The sequence below is a fragment of the Mytilus californianus genome, unplaced genomic scaffold (genome assembly GCF_021869535.1).
Source record: "Mytilus californianus isolate M0D057914Y unplaced genomic scaffold, xbMytCali1.0.p SCAF_7, whole genome shotgun sequence".
NCBI classification, from domain to species: domain Eukaryota; kingdom Metazoa; phylum Mollusca; class Bivalvia; order Mytilida; family Mytilidae; genus Mytilus; species Mytilus californianus.
Window position 1 is genome coordinate 96,834,868 of NW_026262723.1, and position 13,954 is coordinate 96,848,821.

The 13,954-nt window shown below is 31.7% G+C and overlaps 1 protein-coding gene across 1 annotated transcript in view; it reads left to right on the forward strand.

Moving 5' to 3' along the window:
- LOC127709574 (broad substrate specificity ATP-binding cassette transporter ABCG2-like) overlaps positions 1-12,852 on the forward strand; it is a 33,456-nt gene extending 20,604 nt beyond the window's left edge. Inside the window, exons 10-16 of the mRNA XM_052215178.1 lie at positions 4,837-4,902; positions 5,272-5,357; positions 5,925-6,014; positions 7,098-7,222; positions 7,787-7,941; positions 8,351-8,440; positions 12,775-12,852. Of these exons, the coding sequence (XP_052071138.1) occupies positions 4,837-4,902; positions 5,272-5,357; positions 5,925-6,014; positions 7,098-7,222; positions 7,787-7,941; positions 8,351-8,440; positions 12,775-12,852 (690 nt within the window). The remainder of the gene's footprint in view (positions 1-4,836; positions 4,903-5,271; positions 5,358-5,924; positions 6,015-7,097; positions 7,223-7,786; positions 7,942-8,350; positions 8,441-12,774) is intronic.
- Positions 12,853-13,954: the final 1,102 nt, after the last annotated feature.

The following is a 13,954-nucleotide window of genomic DNA, read 5'->3' on the forward strand; positions in this document are numbered from 1 at the left end:
GTTGTCCACGCAAAGATTAAGACAAACATCGTTTTTTGTTTGTTAATCACATTACATAAATTGCTTGATAACGGAATTAGGTATTGACATTTCACTAAGAAAAGAGAGGCGAAGGATACTTAACAAATACTCCCACGAAAGTTACCAAAAAAAGAAATCCTGAACATTCAGGCTTTTCGGAATTTCAACTTAAGATGACGAACTGCATCTTCCTTCAAAATACTGGATACCAACATTACATAAGTGTCCTTTCAAACAATGTTGTATTGCTGGGTCTACCAAATACTAGTCGACATCTTTCCAAACTATTAACATCAATTTTATCAGCAGTCAAAGCCGGGCTCTTCAACTTCGTATTTTATTTGGCCTTTTTAACTTTTATTATTCGAGCATCACTCGTAAGTCTTTTGTAGACGAAACGTGCGTCTGGCTTACAAAATTTTAATCCTAGTATCTTAATGAGTTTATTCAGAGTAACTGTGAAAACCTACTATTGCAAAAGTGTGAATTAGATGTGGATACTAGAACATTCCAAAGATCTGTAAGAGTACAGACAATCTAAGTTTCTTTACACTTTCAACGGTATGAAATATTTGACTTATCTACGCTTTACACTAGTAATCCCAGTACTTAACTTAAAGACAGATTAAAATAAATAGTCTTACTTTGTTTTATTAAAATAAAAACCCAACGTAGATACAAATAAATTGTTTAAAGGATAGGATTAATCATATTTAGTAAAAAAAAATAAACTGATTCAAACAAAAAATTCTGTCAGACTGACATCATCAAGATGCTTGATTTTAATACTGACAACATCAAGATGCTTGATTTTAATACTGACAACATCAAGATGCTTGATTTTAATACTGACAACATCAAGATGCTTGATTTTAATACTGACAACATATATGTTATAGCTTAAGGACATGTTTTTCGCCAAAACAATCGGCATTATTTAGGAAAGCAAATATGCTCCTATCCTAACCGACATGTTCCTTTATTCATATGTGGCAGACTTCACACAGAAGGTTTTCATGCAGGACGAAAAGAAGCTAGCATTATCGTTTTACTTCATGTTCTGTAATATAGATAATATCATCTCACAAATTGAAATACACCTGCGACGTAAATCTTTTGTTCAAACTCTCCATTATTTTTCAGGAATGGAGAGTTATTTTCTATTGTCCATCTTCATTCATCCGGATATAATAGTTCTAAAGGACGTACCGCGATATTGAATGAAGATGGAAACTTACTAAAACGGCTGACATTAAATGAAGTTTTTTTTTTAAATTGGGATGACCTCGTAGTAATACAATGGACACCAAATATTTCTTTATTAATAAACAGCTTTTATTTGCGAGCCGTAATTCCATCGTATAAAATATAGTATCGTTTTCACTAAAATTCCACACTCTAGATTCCACAACATAATCCACAATTTGTTTTCCGATGCAAATCTTGTCACGGATAGTATCCAAGTAGGTAAAAACGAATATTTTCCATTCCTCTTCTGTGCATCTACAAAATATCAAATGTGTCTACTAGTTGAATTCCTTTGCAATATTGAACACATTAACATCATACAATAAGGAAAATTAGAGAAAAATATATTTCGCTTACAGATTTGCTTTTAATTTTACCATTTAGGATATCATTTGCTTGAAATTTAAAGTGTTGTATTTTGATTTTGTACAGCACAAATCGTTTGTTCCGTTTTAATATGTACAGTAAAAAAGAAATATTACTCAGATAGTTTCTACAATAATATTGTGGTTAAATAGAATAAATAGTTTAAGAAATTGAAATGGTCAAAATGGCGTATTCGGTATATAATTTGATTTTTCGTTGTAATAATTTGAATATGGTACTAATGAATAGAATTTGAGGGGGTATGGATAACATTTGAATACGGCTTGTGTTAAATATTGGGCGGTATTTTTATTCAATTTTCGACATTGAAACGCGTAACACAATCGAATTCCTTCACTGTTGTTATATGTCCAGTGGCAAATATAACAGTTATATCGGCAGTGCAAATGACGGCGTTAATCTTGAAATGTTTAGATAAAATCAAAACATAGTTTTCCACTTAACTTAAAGACATACAAATCGCAATCTAGAAATGTTTTTAATCACGCGGGTTTTTTATCTAAATATTTTTGCCTCCTTTCTGATAATAGGGAAGAATGAAAAAATATTTTCAGTTTGCTTGTATTGTTATTCAAGACTCTAAAACATGCATAAAATTTTTTTTCGTTGTTATGAACAAAGGGAGCGAAAAAAAATGTTGGGTTGTGCATGAAACATGAAACACTGTTTTCTAGTTTAATTTTATTTGAAATATAGAATCATATTTTGTTTCAGATATGACTTCAAATCGAGCACACCCTTATTAGATAAATAACCTATACTAGAGTGTTACATATTTGAAAATTTATTTTTGTTGTACCATGTCATTTTCTCAGAAGATTCTACATCCAAGATTTATCAAACGAAAAACACACATAATCCGTAAACATATATGCATAAATATTAGTTTTTTCTCTCTCCCGAAATACCACTTAAAGACACAAATGAACATCCTTTCAATCTCACCGCATGAAAGACGTGCGTATCCAATGACTCAAAACATAAATCTGGATGAACTGTATTCAAGATCTTTTTATAGTAATTATTCTACTGTTCATAAATACTTCGTTAAGTGAGTAGATGGTCAGATTGATCTTTAATTTTGCCTGTGGATTATTGGGTACACCACGGGGAAAATGAAAAGAAAACCATTACAAAATAAAATAAAATTCTTTGAAATGTTATAATCTAAATATTCGTTTTTAATATTAAAGGTGTATTTTAAGTCAGCGAAAGTCCAAATAACCGTCCATTCCTGGGAAATAATGGGCGTCGGCCCTACGGGCCTCCGCTCCATTATTTCCCAGGAATGGACAGTTAGTTGGACTTTCTCTATAACATAATTCATAGTATGGTACCTATGTTGAACGCATCTATTCAATCGAACTTTGAAATAAAGGATACCACAGATACAGTTAAGTCTGCCTTGTTTGTATCTAGACTTACCTCTAGACAGACAATGAGGATCGGTTGATAACAAAACTTTACGACAAAATGGATAGTTGAAATCGTCCCTTCAAAAGTTTTACGGACGCTATCACGAGTTGGTTGACCGTTATGGGATATTTGTGTCACAGATGATAAGTTAAGATGAAAAAAACCAGCTACTTCATTTATATTATTATAAGTTTAAAGCAACTTTCTGCACAGGATTATTTTGTTTATACACAGAAGGAAAACCGACATGGTTAGAAAATACAAATTATAACACCATTACAAACACAATTCCATTTTAATATTCTTGTCATGGTTAGAAAATACATAAAATAACACCATTACAAACTCAATCCCAATCTAATATTCTTGTACGTGTCTATATTTTGTTTTAAAAAATTTACTGTGATAATATAAACGTCACAAAAAATACGTCACTTTTTGTGACGTTGATCCATTCATGTGACGGGCAGTTTATATTTCGTTTGTAGTGTCCTGGTGTGCTGTCGTAAATTTATGGGAGGTGTCCGTTGTTATTCTGTGGTTTGCATGTTGTAATGTACTATCATATTATTTATTTATGTATTTCTCTGTGCTGAGTGTTCGAGTTTGTACTGTATTCCTGTCACGTAGTGCTGTCATTTTAGCGATATTTTTAACATTGCCATATAAGCGGGAGGTTTGGCTAGCCATAAAACCAGGTTCAATCCACCATTTTTCTTAAAATGTCATGTACCAAGTCAGGAATATGACAGTTGTTATCAGACAGTCCGTTTCTATGTATGTTGGCGTTGGCTTTTGTTGTAGTTCAGTGTTTCTGTTGTTCCATTGGTTTCCTCTTATAGTTGATGTGTTTCCCTCGGTTTTAGTTTGTTACCCGGATTTGTTTTTGCTTAATCGAATTATGACTATTGAACAGCGGTATACTACTGTTGCCTTTATTTTTGAACACGGATGTTTTAATTGTAGTAACCACAATCTCTTCATCTCTTCTTCGATTGTGTTATCACTGAATGTGACTCAACATTGAATTTGTACTTACACGAGCAACACAACAGGTGTCACAAGTGGAACAGGATCGGCCTACACTTCCGGAGTATCTTTGATCACCCAAAGATGTTTGTGGGGTTCGTGTTGCTCAGTCTTTAGTCTTTTATGTAGTGTTGTTTTTGCCATGGCGTTGTCTGTTTTTCTCGACTTGAATATGGTATGTTATAACAGAAAAATACAGTAGTAAGAACAATTTTTAATCTTGACAACTACTGTGGATTCATTTATTTTCGTGGGTACCATTTTCGTCGATTATGGTGAACGGATATTTGATTTCGTGGTTTTGCTGAAATCTGCATATAAGCCTATAGAAAATTTGTTATTCGTTGAACATTTCATTTCGTGCTTCACCTGTTTCCACTAACTCCGAGAAAATTGATATCCAACGAATAATAATGAATCCATGGCACGATTGTTGCACATTTAATTTTATCTTAAATATCCAGTCATTTATGCTGGTTAGCAGCATTTCTAGACTTTATTTACCATAGCATATGTAATAAGAAAAAATGCAAGTGAAGACCAAAAGACAAACAATAGCATAAAAAACTCAACATAGAAAACCAACGACTGAGCAAAACGAACCTAAACGGAAGGGTAAATATTCGGAAGTTTGACATTCGAACTAAGACATAAGAAATAGTGATATTTTTTTTTTATAATTATCATTTGTATATTTGAATTACCAAGATATCTATATTTGTTCTTTTACCTCAGTTTAGAGTGATATCAAGCAGAACTTTATTGAATTTACTGAGGAATCCCAAACTTTCAATTTTACATGTAAGTAAAAGTAGCCGCTACTTTTCCTTATCAATGTTCATACCAGACAAAACTATGAATATTAAGATTGTTTCTTGTGTCAATTTGTTTAAAAGTGCCATCTATAGATTTGCATGCATATCTTTGTTCAAAAGTGATTAATCAAATAATAAAACACGCGATTTGTATATCTTAAATGTATAAATATTTGTGATATAGTATTAAAATCAAATCAAACCAAATTTGTGTTTTCACACATTATTTGTACATTTCTTATGCCTGTTATAAATAAGTAATCTAGCCGCAATATTTCTCTAAATCATTTATCTGCATTCCTTAATTGTTAACCGTTCTAAATATTGCCCTTTTTGAGTAAACTTTTCTTTTTAGTGGATTATTTTAACAATATTTGGTCTCATTATTGGAGGTATTTATTGGAGCATGGATAGGGATTGTGAAACCGGTATACAGAACAGGTAATAACAAACTTTCAGTGAGCTGATTCTTTAGATATTTTCAGAGACGTTACCAACTTGACAATGAAATATATAAGACGAAGAAGGCAAGCAATAATATGGTAAAAAGAAGAAAACAAACTAAACACAATACTTATGCCGGAGAATTGCTACACAGAAAATAAAAGATGCAGCACCTCAAATCACTCAAAACCGGAAGTGAACTATTCATTTTTCGATATTCATCTGAATTAAAATGTACACAACTTCCTAGGTCCAAAGTACACAATTCGTTAAAATGTAAAATTAGAAAAATTTACTTAATAGAAATTTCGATCAAAGTATGCGTATGGGAGAAGAGGACCCTTGGGTGAACTAAAAGTAAATAAAAGAAAACTACACCTAACCGAAAGCTAGCTTAAAAGAAATATATATCCTTTTTGTTTCAACTTTGTTGTTTAAAAAAATTTAATCAAAATAAGAAGAAAAAAAAACGGACAAGACAACAGAATTTGAAACGATCATAGTATTTTTATCATTAGGTTTTTATGGAATCATGGGTGAATGACTCTTTTTGTTTATTCACAGAGTCGGTGCTCTTTTCTTCATTTTGCTGAACATTGTCTTTTCAAGTTTATCAGCTGTAGAATTATTTGTAAAAGAAAGACCAATTTTTATGTGAGTAAGACATATACACGAATTATCATGAAATAGATATGGAACACATGAAAAATGCACCAACCACAAACGCAATCAAATAGTAAAAGTGCGACAATAAATTGAACCAAACGGTTTGAGGATAATAGTAGTTTTCTGGGAACGGAAACTTTCGTAATTCACTTAACTTACCTATAAATAAAGGCAACAGTAGTATACCGCTGTTCAATAGTCATAAATCTATTTAACTGAAACAAATCCGGGTTACAAACCAAAACAGAGGAAAACAGATCAACTGTAAGAGGAAAACAATGGAACAACATAAACACTGAACTGCTACAAAAACAAACGCCAACATACATAGAAACGGACTATTTGATAACAACTGCCATGTTACTGAATTGGTGCAGGACATTTTTAGAAAAAAATGGTGGATTGAACATGGTTTTATGGCTAGCCAAACCTCCCGCTTATATGGCAATGTAAAACATACTGCTAAAATGACAACAGTTCGTGACAGGAAAACAGTACAAATAAACGCGAGAACACTCAGGACCGCGAAATACATAAATAAATAATATAATAGCACATTACAACATGTCAACCACAGAATAACAACGGACACCTCCCATGTACATCATACTGAATTATGAACTGTGTAATCACAATGAATTTTGAACTGTGTAATCACAATTAATTATGAACTGTGTAATCACAATGAATTTTGAACTGTGTAATCACAATTAATTATGAACTGTGTAATCACAATGAATTATGAACTGTGTCATAGAATTAAGAAATGAAAAAAAAACTGCATATCGAAGCAAACAAATATATGATCACAGCTCGAGCGAAGGATAAGAATGAACGAACATTTTCAAATGTAGAGTCGAAATTTGCTGTTTATTGTTCCGCGCCAGCCAAAATATTGTGTATTTATTTCATATTTGAGTAAAAGAGTATGTGTGAAAAATTATAAATGTTTTACTGTAAAAAGTACATGTTGTTCTTTTTTCGTTTTTTATTTTTTGTCCGTTGATACATTTCGAATATTCAATGATTTTTTTTTTATTTGTATGTAATACCTTTTAATTTTATTTACAGACATGAAAATTTAAGTGGATTTTACAGAGTGTCGGCATATTTCTTTTCTAAGATTATATGCGATTCTTTACCAATGAGACTGATTCCTGTATTTCTGTTTTCTGTGACCACACATTTCATGCTTGGTAATAAACAAATAATATATATAATATATATTTTTTTATAAGCATTGTAAAAATATGGAAGGATGTAATTCATATTATAAAACATAAATTGTTTTACAACAAGTCTAAAATGATCCATAAAAGTATTTTCCTAACGTTGCTGCATGCAGGACATCACCAACCATAGAATATGTATCCTGGTTATATAGGATCATGGTATTGACATAGCCAGTAATGATTTATATTTTATTATTAAGAAAAAAACTAGTTTTCTCTTTAAAAAATGGTTAATATCCTTACTAAATTTAAGAGATGTTTAAAAGGTTAATTGCCTTTTAAAAGACAGATTTTTTTAGTATTTATACATAATTGTTTTTGCGACTAACATTAAGGTTTCCATCTTTTCATGATAATATTTTATAAGGTGTTATAGATGACAAAAGCTATATTTTGTAGTGTTCATGGTAAGTAATGTCCATTCAAATTTTACTTTCGCATTCGTTAACTAAGCATGCCAGCATATTATCACGAAAGGATCGATAGAACTCGTTTGATTATTTTGTATTCTCATCTATGCTTTTTTAGGTTTAAGATCTGAAGAGGGGAAATTTTTCCTGTATGGTCTTACACTGCTCATGGTGGCTATGTCAGGAACCAGCATTGCATTTTTTTTTAGTGCATGCGTTACGGATTTGGGTTTGGCTAACGTGTTGATTGCTGTTACATATGTCTTTATGATGGTGAGAATGTGCTTATACTAACGAATGTGTAGTCTTTTTCAGACATTATCAGATTTTGACCTGATAGAAATATAAGTAGAAATCTGATTCAGTATAGAAAAGGGCGATTGGGAAAACATTTTTTATATACTTTTGTCTAATCAACTCCTCCTATAGGTTTCTACCATTTGAATGTTTATCCATTTGATAATTTTAATGTCAATTTTTATTAGGAAGTTCACTTTTTGTATTTACATGTTTACCATGCACACACTGGCATTAAAGACACTAAGTTCCTACAATTTATTTAATACACCTATTTCATGTTTTTCGTAACTCTAAGAACTGTATAATAGCAATAATCTAAGGTGCCATTTTATAAGATTTGTCACTATAAAGCGAGAACAAATTTTAAAGTTTATTTTTACAGATATTCGGTGGTTTGTTGGTTAATTTAAAGTCAATACCAGATCGGTTACGATGGATCCAATGGTTTAGTACGTTCAGATATGGTCTTAATGTAGGTATTATATATTTTAATCTTCTAACCACCAATGTTAATAATTTCTAAAGCACTGTAACTTTCGGATTAAATAAAATGTAATCAACAATTACTTGTACCTGCATTTACAAGCAAAAAGGACCTCCGTGAAAATGATAAATACACCATTTTTCAGAAATTCAATTAGTAATTTATAAAGTATGTTTTGTATGGTAGCATACGCGTTTTTTTAAATTCATATATTGTGTTTTATTTTTTTGATGAAGGTAGAATCGGTTCTGTCAGAACGAAACACTTCAAAGATAAGGCTGTCAGAAACTGTTCTAAGGCTATTAGGAAAACTGTTCTGGAGACATTGTTAGGAGTGGTTAGAACTGGTCCCAACTATAAAAAGGATCTTTACCCTAACATAGATTTTGGTCTGCACACAGATTATCTTCGTTTGATTATTTACTTCCTCCCCATACAAGATTATTTAAGGAATGATATTCTGTCAATGATGTCATTAATTTATTTTTTTTGTCATAAAAAAATCAGAAAGACAATGCAAGGAATCGGGCATTTTTGTGCAATCTTTAAGCACAGGTCGAAAAAAGACATCATGGTTAGCCGAAAAAAGATGAAAAGAAAAACAAGCTACAAAACGCTATGTAGAAAACTAACGATTGCGCCACGTAAAACGATGTTGAGCTCGGTGCCCTAGAAGAATAGAAGTTTCCGCTCCACTATTGACATTTGACGTATTGCTCATAATAGGCAAACTTCCGGTTGAAGATTGTGAAGTGGATAAGGGATTCGACAAATGGACACAGATATTCCATAGCAGCCCACCCAATCATGCTGGCTTCAATTAAGAAAAACTTCAGTATAAATTGCATTGGCTCAAAAGCTAGCAATGTAATGTTCATAATTAACACCCCTCATTTACAATTTTGAAAAGATAAGTGCTGCAGATTTTTTTTTATTTCTTAGCTTAATTGCTTGATCTGCAGCATACAGGATAATTAGATAGGTAATAAGGGGTATCCTTTGTTTTTAAAGGCAGGTTTCTTTTTGGTCATATCGCTTCTCACGTTTCTACGTATTCATGCATTCCTGGCTTTCAAAAGTTTCGGTTAAAGCGTACCTGATATAGACTAATCCAGAAAAACACTTTGGACGCACGAAATTTTTAAAATGTCATTTTATTTACTAGCACTGGGTCGATGCCACTGCTGGTGGATTGATATCAACAGATCAGTAATCAGTGCTTGGTACTATCATGATTTTTAATATACATTTCTAAAATTCCATGTTGATAAGTTAAGAAATCATTAAGAAAGCAAGGGTCCAACTCGCTCAGGCAAAGCTGCAAGAATTTGGCTATTCTTTTTAGGTCCCTTTTGGTCAAATAGATCCAAAATTTCTGCATATTCATACATCCTTGTTTTGAACGTTACTAATGACATTAAATCAACAAAGAGCTTCGGAATCACGAAATTATGAATAGTAATTTATACATTATTTGATACAGAATTTATATTTACCGATGTTGTATCATTGGGCAGAAATTTAAATTTAAAAAAAAAATTATAACATTGTTTAAAACTCCAATGAAACTGAATAAAGAAGTTAATGACATTCTTTCCTCTGGTAGTTAGTTTAGGTGTCAGACCACCAATTCACCCTCTCCAATTTAAAACATATGTAAAAGTCGCCCTTCCCTGACCAAAAAAATAGTGCTTTTCGTGTCATTGTTTACTTAACCTTACCTACAAGTTAGCAGAAATGAAACATTTGGTGAAAGAGAAATGTATTTAGACCATTTTGAGCTAAACTTTACGTGTCCATTAGTATACTTAAAAATTGCGGATTATTCCGCTCCAAAGTATACTTATTTGAGATTTCCAGAAAACCAGGGGTTATTTTTATTCTTCAGAAATACTGTGAAACTGTTTACTCGCGTAGTGGTATTAACCATATGTGGATTCTAAAAAAACTCTAAAGAACTTTTGGATAATTTTAAATCTCGATCTTTCTCTGAATTAATTCCATCAAAACTTTTGATTTTTCAACCCTGTATACAACCATTCCCCATGTGAAGTTGAAAAGTCGTCTAAAAGAATTAATCCAAAAATGCTTTTCAATATAAAATTGTAGCAAACGCTATAAATTTATTACTTTTGGATACCATACGGCATATTTTGTAAATAGTGAACAAAAAAGTAAAACATGCTACACAGAGGAACAAGTGATCAGTATGCTGGAGTTTCTTATTGACAAAATATTTGTTGAATTTGGAGGTAGACTTTTTGGCATTCCTATGGGAACGAACTGTGCGCCTCTCCTTGCCGACCTCTTCTTATTTTCATATGAGTCGGAGTTCCTTCAGACACTTGTCAAAAACAAGAAGATCACAGACGCCAGATCATTTAATTTCACATTCAGATATATTGATGATGTTCTTTCCATTATCAATCCAAACTTTTCTGATTGGGTTTCATTAATATATCCTCCAGAACTGGAAATTAAAGAAACAATACACACGGACTCCTCCGCCTTATTTTCAGACTTATACTTCGAATTTGACATACGCGGCTATCTCAGTACCAGAATCTATGACAAACGAGACGATTTTAATTTTGAAATTATCAATTTCCCTCACCGTAGTAGCAATATACCAACTTCAACTGCATATGGGATATACATTTCCCAACTCTTTCGGTATTCAAGAGTTTGCAGCTGCTACTCATACTTTAGCAGAAAGTTGATGAACCAGGGTTATGTCAAAGAACATCTTGTCCTTTTTCTAAAAAAAATTCATCGGAAGATACCAAGACCTTGTTGATACATATTCCGTACAAACTTTACAAAAAAAAATACATGATGGTCTTGAAGTATAGATTCTTATTTTTTTTTTTTTTTAAGTATTGGTTCTAGATACTGACGTTGTTTATTATCTTAATTGCGTGTTATACTGTTCTTTTATTTGTCTTTGTAAATTATTAACCTTTAATGTTTAGTCAATTTTTGGTAATATCCTTTTGGCGTGACTCGGTACTTATACATCCCGCCATTGTGTTATTGTGCTATGGTCATTTTTTGTGTTCTTGTCAATTCATTTTTGCTTATGTGCTTTGTCCATATGCCATTTTGATTTTCTTTGTTGACATATTTGTTTGTTTTTATAGTGATTAAGATTATATAACACAATGTTGACTGCTGCACCCCTATTTTTGACATGTTTTCCTATCATGTCTGTTTGTTTTGTTCACATATTGTTGTCAATATAATGGCATTATATTCGAGTGAGAGGTCTAGCTAGCTATAAAACCAGGTATAATCCACCATTTTCTCCATAAGGAAATGCCTGTACCAAGTCAGGAATATGATAGTTGTTTTCAATTCGTTTGATGCGTTTGAGCTTTTGATTTTGCCATTTGATAAGAGACTTTCCGTTTTGAAATTTCCTTGGAGTTCGGTATTTTTGTTGTTTTACTATTTAGTAGTAGATGCCTTCCGAACGCTCATTTTTCACTGCAAGACTTTAAAAATTGGTTGAAAATTGGCATGTAGAAAGGTGATACATGTACAGTTCATGATATATCTGGTTTCTATGATGTTTAAATTAAGGTTAAAAACGCAGAAAGCTATGGAAATTTTAAAAAATGGTTGAATAGTTAACCATAATGAAATGATGTTTTTTTATAACTAAAATAAGAAAAAAATAGATAGAAAACTCGTTCAAAGGTTAATTTTACTTAACCTTCATTGTCTATTTTAATTTCATCAACCCTCTTATAATTTATTGAAACAGGTATAAGTTCCCCCTTCGTTGTTTATTCAAAGTAAAGTTGTAATCTGTATTGGGTATGTAAGGATTGTATCTGTTCCATCAGCAAGAAAAATATAATTGTGTTAATGATCTAAATACATTATGTATAAAAAGGACGAAAAAGGAAATACGTATGACGAGATACAGAGGAAAGTTGCAAAGCTGAAAAAAACCTAACACAAAAACATTAAATATAAGAACAAAAACTATTTTTTACATTTCATAAGCGGGTCTTTATAAAAATATGAAGATGTGGTATGATTGCCAATGAGACCACTATCCACCAAAGACCAAATGACGTAGATGTAATCAACTATATGTCGCTGTATGGTCTTCAGCATTGAGAAAAACCCATACCGTATAGTAAGCTATAAAAGACCCCGACATGACAAAATGTGAAACAATTCAAACGAAAAAACTTAGTTCAATTGTTAATTACTACTTCGTGGTTTGCTTACGAAGTTGTTGCGTATTGTAATGTGTTCATAATTTATGTGTGTTTCCCCATTCATTATAACTATTTTATTTAACTTTTTAGGCGTTAGAGATAATTGAATTGAAAGACTTGACTTTGAATAATATGACTTTTATAAATGGAACTACTGATTTGTGGTAGGTTATTCACAGACTATGACTGTTTTTCAAAGAAACATAATTATATACCGAAAACGGGGTTTTCTTCTTGTTCGATAAACAATTATGAATAAAAGGAAAAGTGAGGATACGTCAATGAGACAACAACCCAACGACACACAAAACTAAAAGGTCAACATACAGTATTCCACAACAGATAAGTGTCCATACAATATGTTAAGCATCAAAGTAAAATTTGAATAGGTTTAAACAATACTTTATTCAAATAAATTAAATTGGATTGGGCGACAGGTAAAGCCTATGTAAGCTCTCTCCACACAACAAGGTACAATATGTTACATTCAAACAAAACAACACATACACAAACAGAATAATAACAAACAATTATTTCAAAACTACACCATAGCTGACTGGAATTAAATTCAACAGAAACATTAAAAGATCTGCCATTAAACCTCCATTCCCCTGAAAATAAATGAAAAATATAAAAAATGATATCCGACAACTATTGACGAGATTGGGGATAGGAACATGCTATTGTGGCGTGATGAAAATATTTTTTTTGATTTATAACAACCCTCATCCTTTCTGATTTAGATCAGTATATTAACAAAACGAACATAAAAGAAACAAGTATAGGAATATCTCCAGTGAAATAATACAGGAACAACTACACATTTCTAAAATACTGATAAAGAAATTATTTATATTTTAACAACGTAATGTTCTTTTGATTGTGCTTGATATAACCGTGAAATACAGATTACCATGCACACGGCATGTGCTTCTGAGATTGTGTCATCTGGTATGTATCGTTCTTGATCAATAAAAGAAAGAACTAGTTTTTAAAATGAATTGTATTTTTATATTTCCAGTTCTATCACTGGCAACGTTTATCTTATAAAACAAGACATCGCATATGAAACGAATTGGAATTTCTGGCAAAATATTGTCGCATTATTTTCCATGTCAGTCTTGATGTTTATTGGTACATACATCCAGTTGAGACGAACGAAGAAAATACGCTAATATGAACTATCAAAATATGCAATCTTCAGATCTGAATTTAATGGATATAATCATTACAAATGAATCTCTACTGTCATTCAAATAATAGTCATATA